Below are 27,150 nucleotides of genomic sequence, written 5' to 3' on the forward strand. Positions count from 1 at the left end.
TGCACTACATGGCAACCCAAATTAAAGGGCTGTTTTTTAAGTGAAAATTGTATAAATGTCTCCTTGACGTAGTTGTATGTGAACTTGTTTTGCACTTACATGAACCCTTTGTTTTGGGCAACTGACGTCCATGAGAGTATCGATAAAGTGTCAATTACCTACAGGGAAGGAGGGAGCAAGAAAGAAAAAGATTCAGGGATGTGCAGATCATGACATCATGGGACTTAATTACTAAATCCTCATTGACTTAAAAAATTACCTTTCAGGTCAGGATAGCTTTTGCAGATTAAAATGATAAGAACTGCAAAAATCTGACTGATGATAGATTTTATGCCCAAATGTGGGAGTGACCAATGTCCCTGTCCCCAAGAGAGTTCTTGTCTCATCTCCTGTTTAACAGATAGTCTCTCCAGTTTTTCTCCAGGCAGGGCATGTAGACGAAGCCCCCAAGGCAGGGGTCACATACCTTAACCTGGCTGTGATAAGGGTTGATGGAATCTCCTCTGCTGTCTGTTTCCCTTTTTCCTTTCTCTGAATGATGTGTTCTGTATTTTTATGGTTATTTTAATCTTTTAAACTTAGCTTCCCCAAGATATGAAATAATATACAAGGTAAAATATGATTGAATGTTGAACATTTAATTCTAGGAATATCTAGATATAATAATTCAGAAGACATCCTGCTCCACCCTGATAAGACTCACTTATTTTGCTCTTTTAATAAATTGCCAATATACCCTTAAAATTTACAACAATTAACTATTCTTCAGTTAACTGCTCTGTTCAATATACCTGATTTATAGTGCTTTAACTATTTATTTTATTTATTCATTTACGCTCCAAGACCATATATATTTGATATTCTAAGAAAAGATACAATCTTTGTTTAAAAATCCATATTCAATATTGCTATACAAAAAGAAAATTGATAAACATAGCCTATTAGGAATTATTTGCTGATATAGCTAAAAATAGAGATCACCGATGTGAATAAAACAATATTTAAAGATTCTTGAAATTGGCTGGTTAATTTTTCAACCAATGCTATTTCCCCTCACTTAATGGTTTAAGTACCATTAAGCCAAAGAATAATATATTATAAGTTTCCAGTAAAGTTTATAGTTAACAGTAAAGTTTGAATTAATTTCTTCTGTTGCAGTGTTTTATATTTTCTGGAAAAAAATGGGCAACATAACTATACCGGCATTTATGATTAAAAATGGGTATGCAATTTTTCTAATATCCTCAAATACTTTCAGCCAAAATGAGCAACATTATGGATATTTCAGTAGAGACAGTAAGATATACTGATTTGCTTGCAATCCTTCCAACACAATTTAGAAAGACTTTAATATAATGCAGTGTTAAGGAGTTGTAATAAGATCTATGACTTATTTTTACAGTCAATTTTTGATGGTGCTGTAATAGGTTTAAAAATATACCATATAGGGTTTCAAATTGAGTCATCTAGTTCAAATCCTAAGTCTTACTTCTTGTTAAGACTTTCTAGAGTATTTGTATTTGATCTCAAAGTATTTGTATAAGAAGTTCTTATATAAGCAAAGCAAATGCACCATGCAGTTATATGTTCCCATCACATGAAGTAAGAACTACTTTAGATCTCATGTTTAAAACTGTCATACATCATATCATAGTATATCGTATCACATACATTATAATACATAAGTTTTTTGTGAAATTGCATAGCCATGCCTGTCAGCAGAAAAGTGTCAAAGCCTACTTTTATGGCAACATTAGGTATGTCATGTGTGTGCATAAATGAGAGAGTGCACAGAAGGCAGGAATTGGTGTCTGAATGATGCAGCACATGCTTCCCTAAACCGGTGTCCCACCCCTCCCCAAATCAGCCAGTGTTGTAATGATAATCTTGGCAGGGTTGAGGTTCCCCTGTGGGCTTTGCCTCCAGCAGCAAAATTCCTTGCATAGTCATTGTGTGAACTGTGGCTGCCACAATAAATGTGTTAGTCTTCAAGATGACAAAAGGATTTTTTCTTCTTTTTATGCTTATTATACAGAGTGGGTGTAGCACGGTGATTCAGAACAATGATATGGAAATCCCCCACTTCAAATTTGACCTCAGCCAAAAATTCAATTGGCAAGCCACTCTTTCTCAGCCCTCAACTATCTTTAAAGGTCCTGAGATGATGCATTAAGCTTTTAATTAGGGATGTGCAAAATTCACTGCTTTGGAAACAGAACATTCCACAGAATTTGGGAACACTCACCCTTCAGCCCATGCATTTCTGCCTCTGGACTGCTTCAGCAGTTCCCAGAAATAAATTCTCTGGACAAAGGCAGCAGGCTCTCAAGAAGTGTGGTCTAAGTAGGTATCTGGCCTATGCCTTAAGCCAGCATTGCCCATCACACAAGTTTTGTATGCCACTTACTCTAATGATACTAGGTGGCTTACAAAAAACTAAAACCTCCATAAAATAACAATAATACAATTCAGAATAAATAAAACTATTAAATGCTGTTAATAAAACTATTGCTACCACTAGATAAGATCTTCCTACCTGAATGCTCTCTGAAAGAGGACTGTCTTCACCATTTTTCTAAAGGACATAAGGAAGGGGCACTTGACCTTAGAGGGCCAGATTGGTGTAGTGGCTAAGGCACCAGGATAGAGATCCTGAATTCTAATTCTGTCTTAGGCACAAAGCCAGCTGGGTGACCTTGGGCCAGTCACTCTCAGTCCTAGGAAGGAGGCAAGGGCAAACCACTTCTAAAAATCATGCCAAGAAAACTCCAGGCAGTCATCAGGACTTGAAGGCACCCAAAAAAGGAGGGGGAGGAGGAAGGGGAGGAGGAGGAAAGAGGAAGAGGAAGAGGAAGAGGAAGAGGGAGGAGGAGGAGGAGGAGGAGGAGGAGAAGAAGAAGAAGAAGAAGAAGAAGAAGAAGAAGAAGAAGAAGAAGAAGAAGAAGAAGAAGAAGAAGAAGAAGAAGAAGAAGAAGACGACCACCACCACCACCACCACCACCACCACAGGTGGCATGCTGTTCCAGAAAGAGAGGCCTGACTGCTCCTGATATAATTTAAAAAAAACTATTGTACCGAATGCTTGATCCTAGCCAAAGAATTGGAATTAGCAGGGACTAAGCACTGGTTTTGTATAATGATGAGACAATCGCACCGACATGTGCAAAATCCACATTCAAATCTCAAAGGTCACTGGGTGATTTTGGAATTTATCATAAAGATGGGGACAGAATGGGATACAAAAGGGTGATAGTGATAATAATTATTTTTTCTCTTTAAAGAAAAGATCAAGAAGGAAAAGCTTGAGGATGAATTTCTATCCATCCCAACTAAGATGCTGGAAGGGGAGAAATTTCTTTCTTTTCCTGCCCTTTTTAAGGTTAAAAATATATACCTACACATCTATTCCATTTTGTCTGTAAACACAACAGGCTTATTAATTCATAATTATTAATCTCAAGCCTTGTTCTGTGGAATAAAATAACCAACAGTAAGGCAAGGAGTTAAACAAGATGACCAAATGGATCCTCTTCACGTTTTATCATCTTTCCCCTTCTAATTTTCCTTGTCACGTTAAGAAACAGCTTTTTTTCTTGCAGCATACCAGATTTGTTTTGTTTTGCTTTGCTTCATTTTTTTACAATCTGTGGTTTCAAGGAAACTTTCTGCAGCAAGGCTACACATATTACAGGCAGGCTTTAGGATACACCCACTATAGCTAGTTACTGTATTTCACATCCTGTTGTGGGGAGCATTCACTCGCTTGCTCCCAGGCTTGTTGAATGAGAGCAGAAGGTCTGGGAATGCAAGCTATCTGCTACCGAACAGCAGCAAAGCGTTGAGGTTACTCGGCACCTCTTTTCAGAAAGGACTAGGCAATGCCGCACTCAAGTCAAACCAAGAATGACACAATGCGCTTTGCTCTCTCAAGTGTTGGGACATACATTCTCAGAGATAGAGCCAACAGTCTTTGGGACAAGGTATATTCAGATCCAGTTTTCAGTTGCTTGGAGCAATCACAAGCAGGCATCAGCAAAGGAAAATATGAACACGGACCTGCCTTGAACATCTGGAAGGATACATCCATATCTATGAAATGCTGGTTGAGGTGTCATCTCATAAAGGTTTTAGGCTCTTTTTAACATATCTATAACTCCTCTTTAGAATATCTCCCTCCTTCAAGTGTTGCTCCTAAGGTATCAGATCAGATCTTCACTGACTGATCTGGTACAATTTCCTGCCTCAATAAGATTCTCAGCATCTGAGCTTCGGGGACCTGCCAACCCTAGTTTGCTGGATTCAGATGTCATGCCGATGAGGGTATCACAATCCTGAGAGAGGCACAACAGAGCACATATACATTCTGTAGCCATTACATTTGATCATGACCTCTGAACTTGTTCTGAGACAAATAATTTGCTGCAATTTGTACATGACTACTTGTTGCCATTCATTTTTTTCTTGTATGGTAAAGGTTACTTAAATGTCTACATTACAGTGGAATTGTAGCTTTTAATGTTTTTATTCTTATATCACTGGGCTATTCATCAATGTAATTGATTACATTCAGATAGGCCACAAAGTTATTTAAAATATTAAGTTGTACAAATAAACAATGTGGAGTCCTTGTTGCTCTCTGAGCCTGGTTGTTTGCTTACAGACGTTTCATTACCTGACTAGGTAACATCATCAATGCTAGTGAGTGTGGGGTTTGCTCCCTGTTTATATACTTGCCAGTGGGGGTGGGGGTGGGGGTGTGGTTTTCCCGTTAGTAGTTCCTTGATTAGGGTATTGTTTTCTGCTTGATTGTTTGTCTGGTGTTAATCCCTGCTTATCTGGGTGTAGGCTGCTGAAGAGGATGTGTTCTGGTCTTTTTGTTTCCTTCTTAGCTTTTTTGTTGTCTCTTTTGAATGGTGTGTAAATGTGTTTATCTCTGTGTGTCTATTGATGGCTGATTTGTCTAAATGCCAGGCTTCCAGGAATTTCCTAGACTTTTTGGATTTAGCTTGGTCTAGGATGTTCACAGTTTCCCAGTTGAAACTATGGTTGAGTCTGTCCATGTGTTGTGAGATTAAGGAGTTTTCATTGTGTCTTCTGACTGCTAGTTGGTGTTCGTGGATGTGCTCTGCTAGTCTTCTGCCTGTCTGACCTACATAGTGGCTGTTACAGTCCTTACACTGTATGTTGTAGACAACTCCTGTTTTTTCTTCTTGGGTTGCTGTGTCTTTTGGTTTACTTAAGATGCTTTGGAGGGCTTTAGTTGGTTTGTGTGCTACAGTGAAGCAGTCTGTTGGTTGTTTTTGATATGTTTTTGATGTATGGTAGTGTTACCCTTTTCATAGCTTGTGTTGTTTGTGCTGTAGTGGGTTGAGTGATCAGGCACTTTTTGATAAAGCTGCGTGGGTATCCATTTTGTTGGAAGATGTCGTATACAGTAGGTGGTCTGTTTCCTTTTTCTGGTGTTCCGGGTTGCAGCAGTGTGTTTGTAATCTGAATAGTTCTTACACAGCTTCTCTTGTGGGAGGTTGAGTTGTTACTTTGGTAATGGAGCACTTGGTTAGTGTGGGTTGCTTTTCAATAGACTTGCGTTTCTAATTTGCCATCATTTCCTCTGCTGATGAGGATATCCAGGAAGGGCAGCGTATTGTTGTCTTCTTCTTCCCTTGTTAATTTTATCCCTTTGAAGATATTATTGATTGTTTCATGTGTCTTCTTTAGATGTTCCTTTTTTATTATGACGAAGATGTCGTCTACATACTGGATCCGTACTTTTGGTTGTATGTGTGGGAGTGCTATAGGTTCTAGATGCTGCCTTATGGTCTCTGTTATGAGTCCTGAGAATGGTGATTCCATGGGTGTTCCTCTGATTTGTCGGTATATTTGTCCATCAAGCTGAAAGTAGGTAGTGAGGTAGAGGTTGATTCTGGGTATTTTGATCTTAGTGTATTTAGCTAGGTGAGTGTGTTGTGTAGTATTGCTGCCATGGATTTTTTAGCTAATTCTGGATATATGGACATAGAGTACTGTGACGTTGAATGAAACCATAATTTCATCATATTTTTAGGTCTTTGATTTTCTGGCAGCCTCTCTAGCAGCCTACACCCAGATAAGCAGGGTGTAACACCAGACAAACAATCAAGCAGAAAACAACACGCTATCTCTTACTAAGGAGAAAACCACACCCCCACCAACACTAGCAGGGCAAGCTACTATATATAAACAGGGAGCAAGGCCCACGCTCACTACTACTGTTGATGTTACCTCGTCGGGTAATGAAACATCTGCAAGCAAACAACCAAGTTCAGGAGCACCAAGGACTCCACTGTTCAACCCTGAGCTACACACACTCTCTTCTATTGGAAGAAACATAATAGTTGAATACAGGTGGTCCTCACTTAACAACCATTCATTTAGTGACCATTCAAAGTTACAACAGTGCTGAACAAAGGGACTTACAACTGGTCCTCACACTTACAATCATCGCAGCACCCCCACAGTCATGTGATTGCGATCCAGGCACTTGGCAACCAGCTCGCACTTATGACAGTTGCAGTGTCCTGGGGTCATGTGATTGCCATTTGCGACCTTCCCAGCTGGCTTCCAGCAAGCAAAATCAATGGGGAACCACATGATTCACTTAACGACTGCCACAAAAAAGATTGTAAAATTGGGTGCAGACAGACAGACAGACAGAAGACAATAATGTATCCTGCAGGTTGAACTTATAACACCAGCTAAATAATTTTGCTACAAGTGGGATTTGGTTTGGAAGGGTCTGAAAGTTACTTTTAGGAACAAAATAAATACACTGGGAAGTGATATGGATAACTAAAGCTGCCCTTCCCCATGTGGCCCCACTGCAGAAACTAGAATTCACTGAGAACTGAGAAACTTCCACTGTAAAGCACAATGACTTCTTTGCACTGATACAAAACATTCAGGATCAAAAGTACTTTGATGACTATCACATGGAGCCGATAAAAACTGTTTTGTATGAAAAAAAATGCACCTTTGCAAAATCTTTTACATCAAACAAATCAAAGACCTCAAACAGATCACTTTTCCGCAGACCAAACTTTTCACAACAGGTAGCGAGGAAGGTTCGGATGTTCTTCAGGCACAGGAACTGGAAAGGAAATATAAAGAATAGACATGAGCTATCAGAAATATATGATATTCAGCAAGGACATCACTAAGCAGGTCGACATACTAAATACATCGTTAATTCAGTCAAAACACTAGCTTCTAGTTTCCTTTGAGCAATTTCTGTTCCATTATACTAGGGCGCCCTAAACTTTGAGCCAAGCTATCAAGAAATGATGCTGACAAACAGCAGATGCGTTGATATTTTTTTAAAACCCAGCTTACCCTAAAGGTTTAGTTTCTTCTGTTTTATTTTTTAATCTGATGCCTACTTAAGCCAAAGACCTGCATTTCAAACTGTAGCACCATACCTTCTAAAGTGATGTAAACAACTCTAAGATGTGTGAATTTATAAAGATACAAGAGAGGCTATAGGAGCTCGTGGCACAGTCCTTTTCCTCAACCTATCCTACTGACTAGAGAAAATCTAGCATAGTTGGGTATGGACATAGCCATTCTCCCAAATGTGAAGGCAAAGAACTATGGTGGCAATTCATTCTCAAGTCATTTTTCATTTCATGTAGACGGAATTGATCTAATAAGGAGAATATACTCCTGATGGCATAATTAGGTTCTGTAGGAATGTTGCCTGAATAGATACAGGGATAGAGATGGCACCATGGCTTAATGTAGGATTAGGAAGACACAGTCTACAGTTCCTATTTAGCAATGAGGTCTTCTACCGATCTTGGGCCAGTTGCTGTCTGTTAACATAATTGATCTCACATGGTTGTTGTGTGTATAAATGGAAGGTGAGAACCATGTATACTATTTTAAACTGAGAATATGCAGGATATAAACATAATAAATGAATGCATTTTAATTTTTGGCAAAATATTTCACAAAAACTAGGATAGTGTGACAAAATAGTACAACCTTCCTTAACCTGATTCTCTTCAGATAAAGACCCATTGCTTGTGCTGTTACTATAAAAAGAGCACAGTGGCAAAATGTCCATTGTTATGACAGAGAGGGAATAGAGGAGGTCCTTATAGGAAGCTAACTGAACAGAAGTCACCCTATCACATGTACAACTGACTTCCCCATGCATTGTAGATGGGGGGAAAGAGTTGTGTTTCCCCAGTGTATTTGCTTGCTTCAGAAAACTGCTGAGGATCACATTTGGCACCGGGAACCTAATTTCTCAACTGTGCTATCACCTTTTTTCATCTTGATCCATAACATTTGGTGAGTGAGAACGGATTGAAGAATTTCAGTTCTTTCCACTCTTCCAGTCAATGTACCCTAGACCACCACGGTGTGGTGACAGCCCGGGACAACAAAGGAATTAAAGATTCCTTCTTCCACCCACAGCCTTCCTAGCCATCAAAACAACAGCAAATCTGGTCCCACTTCTCACTGTACTACACCGCGCAGCAACAAGCACTTCCATTACTAACCAAAAGCTATTCTGAGGAAGGAAGGAAAACTATGCTGACCTGAATGTTAGATACTTTCCAAGCAGAATGTTGAATGCTGTAAAAGATATATAAAGAGGGCTACCTCACTGTGGGCCTTCTGACCATGCATTTCTTAATTCCATCTTTTTTGGAGAATTCCGCACACATACTGTACTATATTCACAAATCATGATCTACATTGATGTACTAATCCCGGCTGGCCTACACAATAGATGAAGAGGCTCCCAGCAGCAGCATAGTAGAAAAAGAGCAGGAGGACAGTTCATCTTCTCCCTTGTGAGGTTCTACCACCACCATCAGTCCATTCTGTTCCACTGAAGGTGCTCAAATCCTTACTGAGCAGTTCCACTCCCCCTCCCCATTTTTTTGCTTGTTTAAAATTAACTGCAAACTTTGGGATTCCACAAACCTGCTGATTTTGACTTTTTGATCATTAGGGTCTGAGAATAAACAGACTATAATATACAGCATATGAAGAAGTACAAGAAAACATTATGGAGTACAGCATTCATGATTAGCATAGGTCCCTGCCAGCTGCTCCTTTTTCCATTCCTCCTATCCCTTCTTTCTTTCTTCATTTCCAATAGCCCAAATAAAGCTTTCTTTTGGGAGAGGGAATTCTTAAGTATTTGTTGTATTTCTGCAAAACTTGGGATTCCCCCAAGCCTGCTGATACAGTATTTCTCTTTTGAGTTTCCTTAGCATCAAAGGTCTACACAAATTGAATGCTATTAGTTAATAAGAATACAATAGATGATTCGAGAATTGTACAGTTCATTCAGTTATTCTATACAATACTGCTGTAGATAGAATATATTATTTACATCATGTTCTGTTTCAGATCCATTCACATATTAGCCTTCCAAATTATTGCATGGGTTGCTTGTGCTAAGAGATAATGGAGAAATTATTCAGATGGACCTAGATCAGGTAGATCCAGAGGTCTTGCTCTGAGTTATTATGACAGTAGTTGAATCACCAATAATCCAGATAGCCCTAAATATATATTGTCAGTCAATGGTCCCCAAACAACAAACTTTGTGGGAAGGTGTTAGTTCCTATTGAGGATTTCTTGTCACCCATTCCAGATTTGATGAGCATAATTTAGTCTTGTTTATAAAGTAGCCTTTTCCTATGTGGACTTCCTGCAGATGTGTGGACTTCATATCCCATAATTCTTACTATTGACCCTGTTGGCTGAGAACACTGAAGTCCATATATCTAAAAGGCTATCATAAAACATTCTAGGCAACGGCTCATTTCATTACCTAAGCTTTGTAAATGTAAATACAATTTTGGGATCTCTCTACTGCCTCATTAATATTGTGATTCACGTTGTGTTCCTTCTCATTCAATGGATAGTGAATACAAGGATGTTTGCTGAGTAAGCCATTCAGTCAATGATTGTTGCCTAGCTCTTTCATCACTGCGTATGGTCGGTTCTTAAAAATGACTGCCTCCCAGCCCATAGACGACTGGTTTTATATATGGTAACTGCATTGAGGCTATTATATGCACAAAGATGGAAGACTACCAGTAATGGAGGAACGGATTGTGAAGAGGGCTGAGTTTGCAGAAATGGCTACATTGACTTGTCTGATTAAGGAGGGAACTACAACCACTTTTATAAAAGACTGGAAACCCTTTATATTGCTGAAAATGGATAAAAATGAACTGCTGATTTCAGGATTTATTGATTAAAAAGGTTTGTTTATGGGAGGAATGATGTGCAATATGATGTGCAATGATTGGAAGGTGGAGATGGTGATTGCTATGTTTGTAATTGCTGCAAAGAAGATTGGAATTTGCTTCTTCAGATATTTTTCTTTTTCTTGCTTTTTTGTTATTTTTCACTTTTTCTTTTATCCTTTTATAATCTTTTTTTTCTATTTCTTCTTCTATGTTTCTGTAGTTTTTCAAAATCTTTGTAAAATCTTCTTTTAATAAAAATTATTCATTAAAAAAAAAAGAAAATGACTGCCTTCCCCTAGAAAGATAAGGAAAAAAAACACTTGCTGGTGATTTTCTTCCTTTCCCACAAATCTATTGTGCCCTCTAAAAACAAGCTTTTGGAGATTGGGTGGGTAGGTGGGTGAATTATTCTGTGAAGTGGTAGGTGGGGGAGAAATACATTTGAAAGAGATCTGAGTGGATGAACCTTTTGGAAATGACCTCACAAAGCAATTGCCCCTGCAGAAAGTGAGAAATCTTTGAGATTATAATGCAGTGTTTTTCAACCTTGGCAACTTTAAGTTGGCTGGCTGGCTGGAGAATTCTGAGAGTTGAAGTCCACACATCTTAAAGTTGCCAAGGTTGAGAAACACTGTTGTAATGGGTATGGACCTGTTTTCTGAGGGGACTTTCTATGGCAGGGAAAGACAAATATTGGACTGCCTACTGGATGATGTTGGCATAGGCAAGGCAATAATATGTTCATTTTGTAGAAATGGAATATTCTGGAAGACCTCTCAGAGGCCCACAACTTTGGGAGTCAGAGCAAGCAACTGCAAAGGTTACATCTAATCTGTTCATCTGATATCATATCCTACAAATCTGAATCATGAAACAAGATTTAATGCCGTAAATGGCTAATGTTTACGTTTCTACATATCAGTTTAAAAAGAGGTGGAAAGTGTTTTTGATGAAATATGAAACTCATTTCCAGCTTGCTCTGTGCATTATCAAAGAATAAGAGAACTTGTTATCAAACTATGCAAACATGCAAACTATGAGCTCAATAATTTGCCAGCTACTTTTTAGTATTACAGTACTTAGTATTGGAAAGCAATCCTAAACGGGAGTGGGAACAAAGTGGCCGATTGTCTGTAACTTCTAACTTTTTATCTCGGTGGATTTTCGAAAATCTGCCTCCCCACCCCCACCCACTGAAGTCGGTAAGAAAACTAAATTTGGTTTCAGAGGAGACTGTTCTTGTTTTTCAACAAGAAAATACTTCAAAAGGAAGCACTAGCAAGAATTTGCTGAATCAGATGCATTGGTTTCTGTCACTCTATGGGGGTTAAAAAAGCAGGCTATCTTTTTATCACCGGTTACTGACAGTATCCATTAATCACACATATTTTCCTGCTTGCAGCTTGAAGCTAGCTGGGGTAGTTATTAGCATGTCGGAGTAGAGCCCAAAACCTGAATCCAGGTTATCCCTCGGTGACCATGGACAAGTCGTTCTCTCAGTCTAAGCTACGTTGCAGGATTGTTCTGAGGAAACAGTTGCTGTGGAAAAGTTCAGGCATATCACACTGAGCTTGGAACAAGTCATATGCAGTATTTTGTATTTATCTGCGATTTACTAAACTAGTGTTGTCTCTTGTATTTCTTAGCTCTTTGACCTCATCACTGGCTTTTTCCCCCTGTAGCCATAAATCTGCCTCTATTGCATAAAGAGACCAAATGAAAATAACCCAACACATATGGTGAAGTATGCTCTTATACACTATACATTCGTGGTCTGGTCGCATAAACGCCTTACTGAGCATTTTGTCCAAGAGTTAGAAAAGTTAATTCTCTCAAATGCCTTTTCCTTGGGAGTCATCTGCAGAGGGTTGCAAATAAATGGGGCTTAAGCAAACACTAGGTTTGGCCACCCATTTGAGGCATCTCCTTTCCCCTCCCATTCTGCCCCCCACCACCACCAAGGAGGCCGGGCCCGAATTTCATTTGAAATGAAATTAGACTGAAGGACACACAGACTTCGGCTGAGGGGCACAAGCAGCCCCAAGCAACAGTTCCCCACCCCCAGCCTGGTTCAGCCACCTCCTCAGTGCTCAAGGGAGGATCCTCGACTACATTGTCAGCTGCTCTAGAGCTCTGTAAGCGGGAACAAAGATCGCTTTTCTTTGTGGGTTGGCATTAGACCATTAGCAAGAGCCAGTCTGGTCTTAAGGCACTAGGAGAGAAACCAGGAGACCATGAGTCCTAGTCCCGCCTTAGGCATGAAGCCAGCTGGGTGACCTTGGGCCAGTCACTGTCTCAGCCCTAGGAAGCAGGCAAGGGCAAACCACTTCCGAAAAAACTTGCCAAGAAAACTGCAGGACTCGTCCAGGCAGTTACCAGGAGTCAAAAACTGACTTGAAAGCACATACAACATTAGACCTTTTAACAGCATCTCAGTCAGCAGAGATTAGCAGAAGATGCTGTTATTCCTTATACTGCAAGAAAGAACAGGTGAAACTAGAATTTTTTATGGTCCCTTGGTTATCACCCGGAAACAATATTGCTGGGATCTTGACCAAATATAAAGTAACTGTGAAACCACTATTCTTACCCAGAAAAAAAGTAAGCAAATGCAGTTTTTGGATATACACAGTATTAGAAGAGAGACCTCTGTTAAGGTGAGAATCACTCATAGAGGTGTACAAGGGCACACCAAGGGGCATACCTATAGGTCATGTCGCTCATCTACACATGAAGAAGAATTCAGATTAGTACAGGTGCAACACAGAGCAAATATCCAAGCAGAGACCTGAGAGCAACAGGGGTGTCTGCAGATTATGGACAAAAAAGAAGGCCATGACAGTGTGATTGAAGCTCTGCCTGTTTCTTTATGTTCATTGCACAAAACAAGTCACCGGGTGACTGGTTCAGATTAGAAAGCTAGAGCTGCAATTCTTTTTTGGGAAGTACGTCCCACTGAAACCATTCTTCCCACACAAAAAGATGAAAACCTTTGCAATCTACAAATACATTTCAGTCAAAGGATGGAAGTGGGGGTTTTGTTGAATAGCAGCAGTGTTGCATCTCAAGAACTGTGCAGTTAAATCCCAGGATCCTTGGCAGTGCTTCAGAAGATATTGAAACCTTTGGTTTGCTCTTTGACTGTGTGTTAGTTTCTGTTTCTAACCACATTCATTTCGCCGCAGCTGCAAAACATGGTTTAAAACCAAGAGTGCTACTTGCCAGATTGGTGGGAAAAGGAAATTAGAACCAAACACTCCACTCTCAGTCTCTGGGCAATCTCACTTAGCAGCTTAATACCTAACTAACTGCTGGGTATTTCCACACCATCTTTGAATATCATATGACCAGCTAGGAAAAATCTAAATAATTTCTGAGCTAATCTCAGCCACATGTTAGGTTGGCTGAGTTTATGAATCATGCCAAGCCACAGTCTGTTGTAACCATGGTTTGTTAAGTAAGCCATAGAGCCTGATTCATACGAGCTGGCTCAGGCAAAAACTATTCCTGATGCACAATGACTGAGTCAAAACCAAACGTAGCATATTACAGTTAAGTGCAACTCAATCCTCCTGAGAGCAAGATGACCAAATGATATTCCCCTTCTTTATCCTTCAACAAAAAAACTACCAGGGCTTCTAAAGGAATCATCCAGAATGAAAAAAATTGAGAAAGGATGTCCATAAAGGAATCCCTAGACTTAAATTTCCCCAACAGCCTCAAAGGTTCCCCCACCCAGGGAAGATCAGAAACAGGTAACTGACTTAAAGCATCATATAAGTTGCATAAAATATCAAACAGTGGGCCAGATTATTGGGCTGTCCAGCACAGTACTGTCTGTTTTAACTGGCAGCCAAGAAATAAACTACATATGACACTGGTATATGTGACAGAGTGTACTAGTTCCCCAAATGAAATCCCCTTGTCTGAGATGGTAGGAAAAATAAGACAGATGCTAATATGGTCTCTGACTTCAGCAAAGGTTTGGGGTAGGGAGAGCTACTGTCATTGGGGAAACCAATGAAAACCACAGAGGCAGGTTTGAAGAGATCAGATAATGGATCGCCGACAGCAGCAAAGTTGGGCAACTTCTTGGGGCAGTGCCCGGAAGTATAAGACCCAGCTGTGGTTGCTCTCGTAAGATGGTTATCATGACCAACATCTTGCCATGGGATATGTGGCCAGCCACCCATGAAGAAGACAGACTGGCATGCCTCCTTCCTGCCACTTGTCTATCATTCCAGGATTCTGTTTCTTAATCTAGCTTAGCTTTGCCTTTTTCTTGACAGATGTGCACTGAGTTCAAATAACCTGCCATTATTATTTCCTAAGCAAGCCCATGGAGTCCATACAGAACAGGACCCATTCTTGGAGAAAAAAAATATGATTGTTACAACACTGGCATTTTTCTTTGCAAGATGCCAGTTTTCCATTAATGTATCTGAATTAAAAGTATATTTGAAGGTATCTTAAAAAAAAATAAAGTCAGGTGGGGCTGGCACTCCTGCCAAGGGAGTTTTCCATGGGCACATCACTGCCAGTGGGCATCATGTTACCTATCTGTATCTGAAGGATATCTAGTAGAGGTCTGAGGTCTTTTTAGGTAAAGCCCTGAGAAATGAAAGTGGGACCTTCCACAAGTAAGAAGACACAATTATGCTCCCTTCCCCATTAAACAGTTTGGGGGGGGCGGGAGGCACAGGAGGTGACTTAAAAAACAACAACAAAAAAACCCTAATCTGAGCTTTCTCTCAATTGATAGCAATCTGTCATTACTCTATGCTGTGTTATGTTTCCTTCTAAGGCTTCCTCTACTTGATTCTGCTCTATCTATCTACAGTATCATTACCCACCCTGTTGATGATGAGCACATAGTTTGGGCTAATCTTTTATTGCTCCTGCTTCCTGAAAGCAGTTACATGAACTTGCAACTTTAATTTCTAGATGATTTTCATTTGGGTGCCTTATTGATCAGTGGAAAGTCAATTTCTCTCCCATTTTACATTTTAATATTTTTCCTTTTTATCATCAGGGAAACTAGCTTAGAAAAAGGATGCTTGGACTTTCCACTCATAGCCATTTTTAAAGAAATTCTTAGTCTTTGTATTCCATTCTTGGACAAGGTTTCATAGGGAATAGGAAGGAATCTTCCTAGATCACATTGGCTGATGGTGATTCTGTGGTTTTTCTAAGCCTGGGAAATTTTGCTACCTTTAAATGGATCCACATGATCCAGAATTGCCTCTCAGGATCCCCTGCAAAATGTAGAGCCTTTATGGATATGTTGAAACATAAGGGCACCCTAGGGTGCCTTGAAACATTGCAATAGATCATGGGCACATCCATTCTGTATAACAATCTTTACATAAACATTTGATTTGCTTGTGTATGCTGGGCCTGAATGCATATTTCATAGCAGGGGTTGCTTGCTACCCTGAGTCATCCAGACTCTCTGAATTGGGCATATGAGTGTTCTTAGTTTAGGACACTGAGACCTATATTGAAGCGGGAGGGGGGCAGGAGGCAACTGGAGAAGCAATACTCCTGTCTTGCTTCATAGAGGTGTGTGTATGAACTTGATACTCTTGGTATTTCCAAACCTAGGAATGAATACCTCCAAGAGCCAGTTCTAAGCCATGGAAATATATAGGCATAATTATAGGTGGCATCTGGTTTAGCAGTAGTATTTTGAGAAGGATCTGGGTATCCTGGTAAACACAGATGGTTGAACCAGCAGTGTGCTGCAGTTGCCTAAAGAGTCAAAGCAATCTTGGGCTACATGAAAAGAGGTACAATATCGAGATCATGGGAAGATAGTTATGCTCTATGCTGTACTAGTCAACACAACACAACACAACACAATACAATTGAATACAATAAGCACGGAACCGAAAAGTGCCAGAAGGGGAACGAATATGGTGAGGGACTCGGAAGCTACATTCCATGAAGAATGGTTAGCCTAAAAAAGAGAAGGCTGAGAGGAGATATGTTAGTGATATTCAAATACTTGAAGGGTTATTACAAGAAAGAGGGGATAGATTTAATCTCCTTAGTGCCTGAGGATGGGACAAAAATCACTGAGTGGTAGCTTTACAGAAAGAGATCCAAACTCAAAATGAGGAATTTCCTGACCATGAGAGCTGTTAGGCAGTGGAACAACCTCCCTCCTGGAATCGTGGGTGCTCCATCACTGGAGGTTTCAAAGAAAGGTTGGGCAGCCATTTCTCTGGATGGTCTCAGGACTCCTATGATTCCATGACTCTATGAACTGCTGATCACAACATGCAGCTGAATATGGCCAAGAATGGAGTTCCCAGTATTTGACTCAGGGTGCTTTCAGGGAGGAATTTTATTGTCCAGGAAATGTTATGAGACCACCAGATTTCATCCCTCTTGGATATACCTCCTGGGTTTTCCCCACTACTTCTTTTTTTCTTTCTTTCCAGAATAGAATATGTTTACCTGGAAGCTTCTCAGAGTCTGGAACATACTCAAGCAGTGCTTTGAATTGCAGCAAAAGAGTTTGCAAACGTAACTGCTTTTCCCAACTCCAGTGCTAGCTCAAGAGATTTGCTGCGTGGGCCACAGAGCAGGCACAAGGCTGGCACCCTTCCCAGGTCTCTTCTCTCTCCAGCATTACAGGACCACTCCCTCCCTCTTGCTTTCTCAGCGGCACTCCTGTGGCTGACATTGCCCTGTTGCTGACATCCACCACTTTAATTTCTACACAATGTCCCCGAATGCCCTGGCACAGCACTAATGCATTTCTAGAGTCCTGGAAGGGAATTAAACAATAGGTTCTAGCTGCCCAGGTTTCAGCCCTGGAGAAAAAGGTACCAAGAGCATTGCTAGGGCAGATGGCCACGGAGCTAGCAGCTGGAGCCAGCAGTGGGCTTAACTATCATGGAAACAACCACCAGCCCCCTTAAAGAAGACTTGAAGCACCACCCAGAAACAGGTTCCTGTCCTGGTGCTGCCTGAAGCAGCATCAGTTGATCAATATCTCATTCCCTACAAGTCCTTTCCTCTTTCCTCTCCCTCACTGCAGTCACACTTCTCCCCATCACTCTAGAGTGGAAACAGGTAATCCAAGGAAGAAGAATCTAAGAGGTCTGATTAATAATATTTATTAGAAGGAAGGTTAGGGTCACAACACAAAAATTCCAGTAAGTACCCTACTTTCAAATGAGACAAATATATAGACCACCTATGGCTGCAAAATTCTTGTCAATTTCTGCCTGCTTTTTCAATGTAGAGCAGGGAGGCTTTCCAGTTTTATGAAGGGGGGTGACAGTCTACATCTGACCATTGTTTTGGTAGCTGCTCTTCCTTTTATAAGAATGAGAAATAACTTTCACAACTGCCCCTTACTCCCTCTTTCCCTAGAAGCGTAAATTCCTTCCCACCAAGGTCTTATTGAGGGAGGTTACAAGCAGCATCATTCCAGTGAAACACATATTCCACCTTCCTCTTGTGTTCATGCTCAGGCCTCATTGGTCTTAAAAGAGAGAGCTGCCCCTTTAGCTATAAAATATATGTAGTGCTTTTGCAAACCATGAGTTCCCCCAACCCTACTGATATGTTCTTATTTCTCACTGGCTTTATTCCAGTGACAATTTTTGCTGTTTCTGACCTTCTCCAAGCCTTAATCAGAAGGCATGAAAGTAATGTTAGATTTAATACATTTCCTGCAAACACAAGTTAGACTAATGGATGTATATACTATCTTATCTTGCCATGTCCTAGATGGAGATGCCTAGAAAGCTGATTTAGTTTTCATCTTTACAGAACTAGTTTCTCTAATTGTCTACTATGGAATAGCATACCTTATAGATTAGTCGAGAGAGAGAGATGGCCTTTGTTGATACAACTAGCACTGGAGAGTATCTGTGTTCTAATCTAGAGGTATTTGCAAACCCGCCCCCCTGCCAACAAGACTGCAGTTATGTAACTGAGCTCTAGAGTTGTAGCACTACTGAAGGTTCATCCACATTTCCTGGCTGCCGTAGCACAAAAATTACCTACTAACCATTTGCTGAAGACAAGTCCTCACAACAGAGCCTCCATCTTACTACCAGCCAGTGTTGAGGCAGGCTGAAGCTGTTCCAGCAGGATGTTTTCCATTTGTGCCAGGAGACAACCTTCCACGTGACATTTTAGGACACTTGGAGGAGCCCATGGAGACTGGTGATCTGGTGGGCTCCATTTGGCCCCCTCCCATCTGACTGGTGGGCTCTCCACCTCCACGGCAGAGGACTGAACACCTCACTGGCACTGCCTGTTATTGTAATTTTTTGTTGTTCAGAAATGGGGGTATCAGGCTCACGGAAGACTGACAGCAAATCTACCAGCAAAATATTCCCTTTGGTAAGCAAAAATAAAGAAGGCAGAACTTCACCCAGCAACATTTTCTTCTGTTGGCAGATGAGGTAAAGGAGCAAGTGTAGGGGAGTGGCTGAAGGATATGGCAGCTGGGTGCTCAATTCTGACAGTGTGTGAATGTGCATGCAAATGTACGTATGTATACGTACATGTACGTACACATGTGTATGACAATGTGTGTCTGTATGCACGTGTTTGTGGTGAGAGGAAGAGTTCTGTAGTAGAAAGACATTCTGAAATATTCTTTCTCCTCCCTGAGGAATTATTCCACCAGCTGCATTCCTCCAGATTTGACCACCCATCAGTATTAAGGCAGTGTCAATCCAGTTGTATTTATTGAGAAGTAAATCCCATGTGTTTGGTGTATTTCCTAAAGCACCTGTGTATAGAACAACTGAAGGAGGACTTGGGGGGTGGGGAGAAGTGGCTTCCCAGTCTAAAACAACATTTAGGTTCCCCAAAGAGGAGAGCTGGAGGAAGGAACCACACAGTGTTGGAGCTGTGAATGGGAGCTATGTTCCCATTCAAGAACTGATCTGTATAAAGGCAGCAACATTGACTTGCCCTGTGGCTAAAGCATGGCAAGGAAGGCTGTTGGGGGCAGGGGTAGTACTGTCTATATTGACATAACTTTCCTCTTGGCTCAAGGGCAAGAGGAAATGCTCCGAGACACTCTTCCTCATTAGTTCTCCTCAGATGATCAGCACTCTGACTGGCCTTCAGGAAAAACGTCTGTACAACTGTATCGGTTGACTTGCAAAATTCCACTAGCAGTATTCATCTTGATGGATTCACATTTAAATCAACAAAAAGCCACAGTGTTCACTGATATAGAAAGCTGAGTGAGATGCAGGACTTTTATGGGACTTGCTTTGGGTTCCTTCCACTTTCAAGGAAGCAATCCACCATGAGATTTGCACCCTTCTCCACTGCCAGACAATTTGCCAGACAATTTGCCAAGTGAAGATTGTTGCAAATGGCATTTTAAAGGAGAGCATTTTCACACACAGATGCACACAGATGCCAGCAATTACCAAAACAAACCTATTTTTTACTGACAATGAAATGTTTTGCAAAAAGAAGCACTTTTCTGGCCCTGCAGTAAGGATTATGCTATATCGTTTATATAGATCACACAGGTAAAAAGTGGCTTGCACCCAACTCCCTGTCCATAACTGCTCCTTTTGGGTCACTTCCTTTGTTCCTGCCCCATTCTTTGTAGCCTACACAATTATGGGAGGGGGGAAATTAGATTACACTAGCTCATCCTGTTCTTACCATGCCCACCAGTCCACCATCACACCCTCTGCCCTTCTGTTCATATGTTGAAGAGAAGGTAAAAAGGGGGCATCACATAACGTCAAATCACAATCCCCCAGGACAATCGGTATTCAAGGGACCAGAAGTTCTACAGTCACTTTTCTGGAGATCTTCCCACCGACACCTGGATTCAAGCGGGGCCAGCTAGAGATGTGGTGGTGATGGAAGGGCCAGCCGACATGGCTGCGTATTTTCTTTGTATTACAGCTCAGATTGTTTTCTCATCTGTGCTGCAGCTGATTAGTGGAGGTTAGAACAAAGAGGGCCAAAAGATTGCAGCAACCTTTGAGTTTAAAAGTCTGGTGTTTAAGAAAAGCTCAACTCAGAAAGGTGTTTCCTTCCTATAGCAGGCAGAACGTCTTGCACTCATCCAATGCCAGCCTCTCCCCCCACTGCGCCTGCAACTGGTCACCTATCACCGCTCTTAGTCCAACTGAACAGTATGCACACATGTGAACCTAGGACTCTTTCATGGCACTGTGTGAAACCAGATGTGCACTAATCGTCTACCAAAGTCTACCCTGTGTGGGCAGGAATTGGGAGTTCAAGCATGGGTGCTGGGCAAAATTGATCCTAACTGCTGCTGGCAGCTTGCTCAAGAGTCATCCCGACCTAAATAAAGTCAGCAGAACATGCTATTATATATGTTATATACTATATAATGTATATAATATATATAAAAATTATAATATATATATAATAGATTTTATATATGTATTACTATATGTAATACATATAGTACATATTTATATATGTAATACTATATATAACATGGTGTACATTCTTACACCGTTTTTCACCTAAAAGACCTTCAGAAAAATCCATGAAAACAACATAGTGCCTGACCACCTTAGCAAAGGTACTCTGCCCTCAGCGGAAGAGCTACCCCCTACTAAGATGGGCTGAGGTATGAGCTTCAGCCAATTAAGAGAAGAGAAACCATGAATTAGGGTACACATGCATGCTTGGTTGACTGATGATGCGCCATCAAGTTGTTTTCGACTCCTGGCGACCACATAGATAGATTTTCTCCAGGGCAATCTCTCCCTAATCTGTTCTTTCAGGTCTCCCAAGGGTGCACTCATCGCCACTGTAGCTGAGTCCATCCCCCTTGCTGCTAGACGTCCTCTTCTTTCCCAGCATTAGAGCCTTCTCCAGGGAGCTGGGTCTTCACATACTGTGCCCAGGTAGGGAAATCTGAGACTGGCCATTTGTGCCTCGAGTGAGAACTCTGGGTTGATCTGTTCGGTGACCCATTGGTTGGTTTTCTTGGCTGCCACGGTATTCTCAGGAGTCTTCTCCAACACCAACATTCAAAGGTGGCAATATTTTTCCTATATTGCTTCGTCAAAGTTGAACATGTATGCATGCTCCCTTCCAAATAAGCCCCAAATTTCCCTTCACACAGAGCACTGCAATCTAGTTGGATTCGGCCAGTCACACATTTGGGTTGGAACAAGATGGAGACAACAAAAAGTAGGGCCTGAATTTAAATTGTTAAGGAAAAAAATTATAATGGCCACATCATATGGCATCCCACAGTCCTCGAAATGCTGGAGAAGCCAAGCTGTTTACCTCAGAACAGAGAGCCAAGAGCAAGGGGATGAAGGAAAATTCTCTGTCCTGAAGGACCAGGCTAATTCAATCTGGATGCTGGGTGATCCTTCACAGCCTCTAAATGACATGTAATCTAATTCAGTTTGCCAAAACAAAATGAACATTTATATTTTGCTACCAAGACCACCCCCCAATAAATTGACCCCAGCTTCTTGTAGCTGCCACCTGTCTACCCATAATTTTTATGCAGCATTCATGTGATAGGAGTTTTGTCCATAATAAATAGAAATGCATTGACTGGGTTCATATATTGATCCATGTTTAGCCTACCGAATGTTCTCACTTCACATAGCCTCCTGAACTATAAATTATAACTGTGTGGATATACAGGTAGTCCTCGACTTATGACCACAATTGGGACCATTAAGCGATGTGGTCATTAAGTGAGTCACACCCAATTTTATGACCTTTTTTGCCATGGTCATTAAGTGAATCACCTGGTTATTCAGCGAATCACATGGTTGTTAAGCAAATCAGGCTTCCCCCATTGACTTTGCTTGTCAGAAGCCCCTTGAGAAGGTTGAAAATGGTGATCATGTGACCCCAGGATGCTGCAACCATCATAAATACATGCTGGTTGCCAAGTGCCTGAATTTTGATCACATGAGTGCAGGGATGCTGTGATGATCATAAGTGCGAGGACTGGTCATAAGTCACTTTTTTCAGTGCCATCATAACTTTGAACAGTTGTTAAGCGAATGGTCGTAAGTTGAGGACTACCTGTAGCTGTTATTCTTACAAAGGAAGTATTTACTGTATTTATTATATGTATATCCCACCTTTCCTTCTGCAGCTCAAGGCAGTGCACACAGCACATTTTTTTCCAACACAAAAGCAATCCTGGTGCCTGGAGGCTGTAGGGGTCTGGATGGAGAACAACAGGCTTCAGCTGAACCCTGGTAAGATGGAGTAGCTGTGGATTGGAGGCTCCTCTGTATCTGGGGGTTTACCATCTTTGGTTCTCGATGGGGTTGCCCTGCCCCAGACAGACCCAGTGTGTAATCTGGCGGTCCTCCTGGACTCATGACTCCTGCTCGAGGACAAGGTGGCAGTCATGGCCAGGAGGGCCTTTGCTCAACTTCATGTTGTGCGCCAGTTACACCCCTTCCTGGATCAGGAGTCCCTCACTCGCATCCTGGTCATCTCTCGTTTACACTACTGCAGTGCACTCTACATGGGGCTACCCTTGAAGAGTATCCAGAAGCTACAGCTGGTTCAAAATGCGGCCATGCAGGCAATTTTGGGTGCCCCAAGGATGGCACATGTAATACCTTTGCTGCAGGAGTTGCATTGGGTTCCAGCTTGTTTCCAGGTCCAATTCAAGGTGTTGGTTATCACCTTTAAAGCCTTACATGGCACGGGTCCAGGTTACCTGAAGAACTGTCTCACCCCCATTACATCCACCTGTCCCACCCAGTCCAGCAGAGAAGGCATGTTGTGGATCCCATTGGTGAGAGAATGTTGACTGGTGGGTCCTAGGAGGACAGCCTTCTCTGTTGTTGTCCCTGCCCTATGGAATACTCTCCCCACAGAGGTGAGGCAGGACCCTCCCCTCCCAATTTTTTGGAGGGAATTAAAAACATGGCTCTGCCAACTTGAGTGGGGGAAGGAAAGATACATCCGACCCTGGGGATGTAGTGAGATGGGCAGTGACAAATTTGAAATACAAATAAATAAATAAATAAATAAATAAATAAGTTTTGTGAGGAAGGCTGGGCTGAAACAGAGCGACTAGCCTCAAATAATCCAGGCAGCTTCTGCGGCTGTGGGTAGACAAACATGGGTCTCCCTGCTCTGAGTCAGCCCCTTAGCAACTTCACCATCCTGGTCTTTTCTTATGCAACCATCTCACTTCCTTCACATTTTAAGGCATGTGGGGAGATATGCTCACCCTCCATTTGTAAACCTCCTGTATTTTCTTATGACTTCTCTTATTCTCTTTTTATACACAGAGACACACAAAGAGCTAATCTGGAAAAGAGAGAATAGCTGCTCTCCCTTTTGAGTGATAGTGTAATGAGCTGTCCTTAGTTTGTGTCAATAATTCTGAAACTTGAAACAGGTAAATAATAAACAAATAAAATTATTAATAAATTAATAATTGATATAGATAAATATAGAACACAAATTATTTTGGTGAAGCTGTTTCAGCTTCTGGAGAAGTTCAAAACTATATGTATATTTTTTTGCAACTGCTGCTTGTTACAAAATATAATTGATTTCAAAATTGGTCCAATTTTGAATTAGTAACACAAATCAATGTGTTAAAACATTCTTCCAATTTCAGTTCATTTGACTAATACAGTAGTACAAGGAGCTGTCTCTTTGGAAGCCTCACTGCCTCCATCCATATTTTAAATTAAGATTAACTTGTATGTGTGCTGGGTGCGAGCTATATATTATATTTCCTGTTTGGGTATATAAACTCTGGGTTTTTAAATTTTTTTATGGGGTACTGCTTAGTCTTTACACTTCAGATATCATAGTGTCGTCTGACAATACTGAGGCTACCTTAGAGAAATTACAGGTAGTCCTCGCTTAACGACCACAATTGGGACCAGAATTTAGGTCACTAAGCAATGAGGTTGTTAAATGAAGCATCATGTGACTGGACCCAATTTTACAACCTTTTTTTGCAGTGGTCGTTAAGCAAATCACCACAGTTGTTAAGTGAATCATTTACTTCCCCATTGATTTTGCTTGCTGGAAGCCAGCTGGGAAAGTTGCAAATGGTGATCATGTGACCCCAGGACGCTGCAACGATTGTAAGTGCGAGCTGGTTGCCAAGCACCCAGATCGCAATCACATGATCATGGGGGTGCTGCAATGGTTGTAACTTGAGGCACCAGTTGTAAGTAGCCTTTTTTTAGCACCATCGTAACTTCAAACAGTTGTTAAATGAACGGCTGTTAAGCAAGGACTACCTGTATATGGAGACGAGGTACGCTGATTCTAGTAACTACAAAATAGTGAATTATTTCTCTCTCTCTCTCTGTGTCTGTCTCTCTCACACACACACATAATAAGAAATGAGAATTTTCTTTATTTCCTCAAGTGTCTTCACTACACTGTGTACTAGTGTGCCAGAGAGAGCAAGAAAAAAAGTTGAAATCTTGCAAGTTCATTGTGAGATTTTATGTGAAAACAGTGAATTTTCATTTATTTATAACCTGTTTCATTTGAAGGCAACTCTGAGTGGTATACAATTAATGATCTCATGAGATTTCAAACATATATTTGTTTTTAAATATATATTATTTTTAGTAATATAGGGATGTTATTGGCACCATTGTGTCCATTGGCGCCACATTACTGATTCTCCTTTTCTTAGTTAATCAGAACCAGTCTAAGTTTTCAATAGCATCTAGCCATCTAGCTCTCTGGAGAAGGCTCTATTGCTGGGAAAAGTGGAAGGAAAGAGGAGAAGAGACCCACCAGCAGCAAGGTGGATGGACTCAGTTACAGCAATGATGGGTACGCTGCTGGAAGACCTGAAGAACCAGGTTAGGGACTGATCATCATGGAGTGATTGTCTATGTGGTCACTGACCTGATGGCACATAACCAATCAGTCAGTCATCAATCAAAACTCTCATTAGGCTTTTCTGATTCCAGACTTCGCATGTTATGTCGCACATCTTTTGGGTCACCAAGGGTTTGTATGGATTTCAAAAGAATTGTTTGCAGTTTAGGCTCTCAGACTGGAGCAGAACTGTACAAAATCCTTATCTTATGTCACGGATCTTTTCTCAGAGCATATTGTCTGCCTCCTGCCAGGGCTTGGCTATTCCCATTCTTACTAAAATGGTGGTCTCCTTTGAGCTGAGCTCAGGCCATTGCAAACTCACGGATACACTGGCAGCACTATGGTTTATAATTATTTTCTTCCAGGACTTTTTTTTAAACACCAGAATCTAGCTACAGTCTGGGGGATTTCCTGGTGGTCCCTGTCCAAGTACCAATCAGGTTTAAACCGGTTTATTTTGGGAGTAAGGGTAGAGATCAGCCAAGACTGGCCAAATGCCACACTTGCTGCAGAATTGACTACGTATGTACTGTATGAGGTTCTTTCCATTCTGTATGTATGGCCTCCATCTCACTTGCAGACGTTTTCCTTCTCATTTCAAACAGCAAGTCTCACCTCCTGTCTCACCAACAAAGTCAAAGTGAAATCTACGCATCTGTTCTCTGCTGTGCACCTTAGTAACTCCACCCCGTCACTACTTCAAACATAGCTATGAGAAGACCAATATTCCCCACCCACACATATATGATCACACTGCAATTACTTCCTTAGATGCATATTAACCATTTTGCTACCAGATTATTGCCACAAGCACAAGCCAAATGGATCACAGGATCCTCTTAATGCCCAGCACCCTATATTATCTCACGCTCCACTGGAAGTATCACAGTTCACTAATTCTGGTTGTACAATGCCAGACAGATTGTACCATCCACTAATTCTTTTCTTGCTGCCCGGAATCTCTGAAACCTCACTCCCTCCACCTCACCCCATCCATATGCATACGGTGGCAAAATTACAAGTTTACACAATCACGCATTTGCCCACTGCATCTCAAGCACATTGTGAGTTGCCACAGTGACTAGCCTGGCTTCCTGATCTTGACAAGTTTCTGGTGAACCTGTACTCCCCACCACCACCCTCTCTTTCTCAGCACTGAAGGATCTACGCCTTTGCCATTCAGCTGGTCAGGCAGATACCCCTTCTCCCTCCCTCCCTCCCTCCCTCCCTTCACTCACCTGGGACATTTGGGGACGCAAATTGATTTCCCGTAGATTGACAGCATGAGGCATGAGATTGTTGAGAAGCTGGCAGAGGAGGACACCATCGCGCAAGGCCTGGGCCAAATCACAGACCTGGGCACCCTCCAAAGTCACTCTGTGGTTGGGTGGCAGCACCCGGCACTGGATGAGCCATTGGGCGCACTGCTTCCACAGCTCCATCTCCCGCCACCCCCAAGGGGCTGTTTCAGCTGCTGGAAGAACTGCTTTCCACTACCTTCCTCGCAGCTGGAAAAGACAGTGAGAAGCCACCAGCTTCCTCTTCTGTAACTGACATCAGACCACAAAGAAAAGGGCCAGGGTGGGGGCTGGGGAGCTTCCTCACCCCACCCCTGAGGAGGAGGGGCTGAAAAAATGAGCTCAGCTCTTCCTCCTTGAAGGGCATTGCAGTAGTTTTTGCAGGAGAATTCTCCCTTTCCCATATATCTCTGGTGTTCAAGGCCTCCTTTCTCTTACAGCAGCAGTACAGAAGCGTTGGGGTGACAACTGTTGGGATACAACCTGAAGGAGAGACATCTTCTGGGCAGTTTCTCAAGTCTGACGCAGGTTTTGGCTGGCAAGCTGACACAAAGGTGCTCAGGAATAACCCTTATTTTATTTAAGTATGTTGACTTTCCTTTGTTCAGAAAGTCCTTCAAGTTTCAGACAAAATAAAAGTAACAGTAAAGAGGAAATAACTGAACAAAGCCATAAGCAGCAATGAATTGTATATATATATATATTAAAAAAGGGAGTTGAATTTTGAATCAACGAGCAACTGAAATACTTGA

At 41.5% G+C, this 27,150-nt stretch overlaps 1 protein-coding gene across 2 annotated transcripts in view; it reads right to left on the reverse strand.

The window, feature by feature from the left end:
* VAV1 (vav guanine nucleotide exchange factor 1) overlaps positions 1 to 26,634 on the reverse strand; it is a 64,946-nt gene extending 38,312 nt beyond the window's left edge. For both annotated transcript variants that reach the window (XM_088137665.1, XM_007432503.3), the window contains exons 1-3: positions 26,339 to 26,634; positions 7,010 to 7,126; positions 100 to 158 (exon numbers count right to left, since the gene is read on the reverse strand). In XM_088137665.1, coding sequence (XP_087993791.1) covers positions 100 to 158; positions 7,010 to 7,126; positions 26,339 to 26,542 — 380 coding nt within the window. In that variant the 5' untranslated portion in view covers positions 26,543 to 26,634. The remainder of the gene's footprint in view (positions 1 to 99; positions 159 to 7,009; positions 7,127 to 26,338) is intronic.
* Positions 26,635 to 27,150: the final 516 nt, after the last annotated feature.

The sequence above is a fragment of the Python bivittatus genome, unplaced genomic scaffold (genome assembly GCF_059951505.1).
Source record: "Python bivittatus isolate LINGU-HERP-01145 unplaced genomic scaffold, Pbiv_v1 ctg000220_np1212, whole genome shotgun sequence".
Classification (NCBI taxonomy): domain Eukaryota; kingdom Metazoa; phylum Chordata; class Lepidosauria; order Squamata; family Pythonidae; genus Python; species Python bivittatus.